Source organism: Pinus tabuliformis, chromosome 1_1, assembly GCF_031772625.1.
Source record: "Pinus tabuliformis cultivar Carrire ecotype Pingquan chromosome 1_1, CPIR1, whole genome shotgun sequence".
NCBI classification, from domain to species: Eukaryota; Viridiplantae; Streptophyta; class Pinopsida; order Pinales; family Pinaceae; genus Pinus; species Pinus tabuliformis.
In genome coordinates, this window is record NC_142297.1 from 507,991,017 (window position 1) to 507,995,787 (window position 4,771).

The 4,771-nt window shown below is 42.5% G+C and overlaps 1 protein-coding gene across 1 annotated transcript; it reads right to left on the minus strand.

The window, feature by feature from the left end:
• Window positions 1-3,631: 3,631 nt before the first annotated feature.
• LOC149214020 (uncharacterized) lies at window positions 3,632-4,507 on the minus strand. The gene has a single exon (XM_089389258.1). The coding sequence runs from the start codon at window positions 4,505-4,507 to the stop codon at window positions 3,632-3,634; it is 876 nt and encodes a 291-aa protein (XP_089245384.1).
• Window positions 4,508-4,771: the final 264 nt, after the last annotated feature.

The following is a 4,771-nucleotide window of genomic DNA, read 5'->3' on the forward strand; positions in this document are numbered from 1 at the left end:
CTCATCTTGTTCCTGCTCCATGGTGAGATTATAGGCTTCTTTGATCGTGAATATTCCTTTCGTTGAGTGACCCCATCTCAGTATATCTGGACCTGTTCTAATAACTATTTTCCTTGTCTTCATTTCTTTTATATACAGCTCTCGTTGTTCCTCATCTATTGTTCTATCCCATTCTTCCGGTTTTTCCACGTTCTCCAGTACTCCTCTATGTGTTCTTCTTTCCAGAACTCTCTAACATAATTTAAACCCTTCTCTTTAGCCATTTGGAAGGTGTTTCCTAGACCCTTTATACCGTTCAGTTTCTCCCTCTGCTGCCAGGCTTCTTCCTAGAATTTAGCTGATCTACCATCCTTAATTTCCCAGAAGGCATGCTTGGATATTATGTCTCTGTTCTGACTGGCCAGGTTCCAAATTGTAGAGCCTCTTGGAATGTCCCTATGTCTTAAGATTTCTTCTGTTTTTACTGGCATGTTGTATTTCTTCATCCAAATTCTTTTCCATAGGTCTCCTCCTCCTGCCATCCATCTCCACCAGAGCTTTGCCCCCAAAATTTGGTTCATAGTGTATGGTTCCCTTAATCCTAATCCCCCTTCTTCTTTACTCTTGGTTAGACATTGCTAGGATATCAGTGCCCATTTCTTTTGTTGCTTCGAACCTCCCCAAAGGAATTTTTTGAAAATCTCCACCATTTTGGCACAAGCTCCTTTAGGGGTTGCCGTGGCTGAGAGTTGGTAAATCGGGATTGCTTGTCAGACCATCTTGACCAAGACTACTCTTCCTGCTAGATTAAGGGTTCTGAAGGACCAATTTTCCAGTCTGCCCGTGATTTTCTCAATGGTTTGTTGCCAATTCACCATCTTTAGAGGATTCAGTGCTAGCGGTGTGCCAAGATATTTGGTGGGGAGGTCGCCCGTTCGGAATCCCAAGATTCTTGTCAGATAAGTTTTGACATTTCCGGTTGTGTTGAAGAAGTATGTGCAAGATTTCTCCTTGTTGATTTGGGTACCCGATGCTTCCATGAAGAGGTCCAGGATACCTTTCATTCTTTTTACTTCCCTGAGTGATACTGCACAGAACAACATGATGTCGTCAACAAATTGCTGATGTGTGATCGGTAGATCATTCCCCCAAATCCAGAGCCCTTTGATTTTCCTGTCCTACAATTCTTTTTTAATATATCTCCCCAGCCCTTCCGCCGCAATGATGAAAAGGAAGGGAGATAGAGGGTCCCCCTGCCTTAATCCTCTAGAGGCATTGAAGGTGGAGGTTGGCGTACCGTTTAAGAGAATGGAAAAATTCAGGGTGGAGATCATATCCGAGACCCAAGCAATCCATCTGTTGCAAAAACCAAAGGCAGCTAGCACCGATTTAAGGTATTCCCAATTCAGACGATCATAAGCCTTAGAGAGGTCCAATTTGATCATCATCCCTGCTTCTTTTTTGGATTTCAGAGAGTGCACCACTTCTTGTGACACTATCAAACCATCAAGAATTTGACGAACTTCCACAAATCCTATTTGTTTAGGGGAAATAATGCTGGAAAGGATGGGCTCAAGTCTTTTGGCCATAAGGGTTGCAATTATTTTATAGATTACATTACATAGGGCTATAGGTCTGAAACCTTGAGGATCTTCAAACTTAGCAGTTTTAGGAATAAGAGACAGAAGAGTAGAGTTTAGGCTGGGACATATCTTCTGGTTCCTTCGAGATTCTTCAACCACGTCCAGAATGTCTTGCCCTAAGAATTTCCAGCCCCCTTGGTAGAATTCCGCTGTGAAACCATCTGGTCTAGGAGCTTTATTTTTCTTCATCCCTTTCATGATCTCTTCAACTTCCTCCATGGTAGCTGCACTCATAAGAGCTAGGTTTTGATATCTGGTAATCATAGTTGGAATCTTATTACAAATTCTCCCAATAGCTTCTCTCCGGTCCTCCTGGGGTTCTGTAAGGAGGTCTTTGAAGTGGTTGACCAGTGTCTATTCCATTTCTTCATGCTGAGTTAGGTGTATTCCCTCTACATTCTTTATAGAGAAGATTCTATTTCTTTGTCTCTGCTGGATCATGGCCTGATGAAAGAACTTTGTATTCCTCTCTCCCTCTTTTAACCAGTTCACTCTTGATTTTTGTTTCCAAAAAATCTCTTCATGTTTCCTTCTTTCTTCAATTTGGCCTATCAGAACCCCTTCCTCTCCAGCTAGTTCCTCGCTTCTCCCTGATGTTATGATTTCTTGTTGAATTCTCCTCATTCTCTGGTCTAGTTGCTGCTAGTCCTTAAAAATTCTCGAATTCCTCTTTGTTCCAGTTTTTTATTTTCTCTTTTATTTCCTTTAATTTTAGTTGGAAGGTCTGCATTCTGCTCCTCCCCCTCTGTTGGCTTTATCTCCACCATTCCTCTACTTTTGTCATGAACTTTTGGTCTCTGAGCCAGAAGGCCTCAAACCTGAAAGGATGTTTTTTGGGGCTAGATTTGAGGTCAATTTCGAGTTTGATCGGCCAGTGATCAGAACCCATTCCCGGAAGGATCATGGCTTCAATAAAAATATCTCGGTTTATTATCTGTTCTGATATAAGGAATCTATCTAACTGTGAGGAAATTTGGTGGGTGCCTCCTCTTCTGTTGTTCCATGTGTGAATCCCATTTATCGTTGGGATATCCACCAATCTTTGTTCATTGATCATATTCCTGAAAGCTTCCATATCCGAGTCAGACCTTCTGAGGCCTCCTCTTTTTCACTTAGTGATGTGATCATGTTGAAGTCTCCTCCTACAATCCATGGATTTTTTTGCCAGAGACTCCGAGTTTTTTCCAAGTTCTGGAGGAAAATCCTGCGTTCTCTGGGTATAGGTGGTCCATACACTCCTGTGAGGAGGACCCATTCCTGTGACCCAATGTTCCTGAATTTCTCGGAAAGAATTCGAGGTAAACTTACCCAGTCTTCACATCGAACCTCCTCTGGGTTCCAGAGTATTGCCAAGCCCCTAGCACTGCCTATAGCATCCTGACCTATTATCTTGTAATGCGGTTTAAATTTACCCATAATGTCTTTCAGTTTATGTTCACTTATCTTTGTTTCCTAGATAATCATTATATTAGGCTTATCTCTCTTAAGTCTCTCCTTCAGGTATCTCTGTTTCCCCTTATTGTTCAATCCTCTAATATTCCAAGTTGTAATTATCATTTTAACAATTTGAGGGGTTGTTGGAACATCTCTGACAAAGGTACGACTCTTCCTGAATTCACCAACATTTTGCCTACCATTTGAATGGATTCGCTCATGGATCTTCTTCCCTATTTTCTTCTCCCTTTCTCTGCATTACCTATTTCTGTATTTTGTCCCCCTTGCGATCCTAGATGTTCTGGTTGACTCACTATTATTGCCCCTCGTTTCTCCTTGTATCGTTGGAACATGCCTTTGTATAATTGCTTATGATCTTCTGGGATGAACCTCTCATCTAGGTGCCTCCATTCTTGTAGTAGTCTCTTCATGACTTGTTCTTCTTCACTGCCTTTGTCCTTCTGGGGGTCTATCTCCATTTGGATCTACTCTTGTTGACTTTCTGTTCCCGCTACTTCCTTTTCCAGCTCCATATTTGCTTGTGCCTTATTTTTCCCTTTGTTTATATTTTTAGGTTATGTTGTTTCTTCACCATTGTCTTCGTCGTCCTCTTCCATTTCCTCTTCTTGTAGAGCCACAAACTTGTTTTGATTTACCTGATTTGACTCCTTAGAAGGTGGTTTCAGATTTGTCGATCCTTTGTGAGGTTTTCTCCGGCGCTGCACCTCTGTAAAACCTTCATCTCCCTCCTTGCCCGTTTCTTCCTCCTTCCTCAATTCTTCCTCCTTCCTGGTATCCGTTGATGCTCCGGCTACATTCAGGGGACAAGATCTGAAGAGGTTACCGTATTCATGACATCTTCTGTAGCGGAATGGAATGTGCTCGTAATCCACTAGTTGTTGCCATACCTCATCATGATATTCCACCTCAATATAGTCAGGAAGCGGTTCTGTGATATTCATGTAAACACAGATCCTGGCATAGGATGTATATCTACCCTTCCTGGTGGTGTCTGCCACTTTGACAAAGGTTCCAATTGAGTTTCCAATACCTTCCAGGATTTCTGGATCCCAAAACTCAATTGGGAATCCGAACAGCCGGACCCATATTGGAGCCGCTAACATTTTTTCCTTATCTGGATTGTAGCATTCTTCCCAGTGTCTCATAAAGAGACCTGCATTGTTAAAGAAATAGGGTCCATCATCAAAAATCCTCTCCTTATCTTCCAGGTTAGAGAAAATGATCGTGAAGAAGCCTTTAGCGCCTAATTTTAGGTCAATATGTCCTTTAGGTTTCCATCTCTGTTGTATCCATTTTGCCAATTCTTTCTTTGATGGCCACGACCCTACAAACTTGCAAATCAGAGCATGGTCTTTCATATATCCTCTGTATTCTTCTAGTTTGTTATTTGGGACTAAAAACCTGGGTTTTTTTGCTGCTCTAGCAGACATTTGTTTCCTAGCCTAGCTTTCCATCGAGCCCCCATGACCGCGCATCCTTACTCCGTTTCCCTGTGTGTCCATTCGTTCCATTCCTACTTATCTCACCTGTCGTTACATTTTTGTAGGAGGGGATCTCTCCCCCCCCATCCAATTCTGTCATTTCTTTGTCAGCCCAGCCTGCGGCCTATCCGCCTTCCCAAAACTTCCCGTGACTCTTTCTTGTCCTGATCTGGTGCCGGTGTCTGCAGACTTTACCTGCACCCTGCCCAGGGT

Excerpts from the sequence above, each read along its gene's own strand:
- LOC149214020 (XM_089389258.1), bottom strand. The coding sequence starts at position 4,507 with ATGTCTGCTAGAGCAGCAAAAAAACCCAGGTTTTTAGTCCCAAATAAC.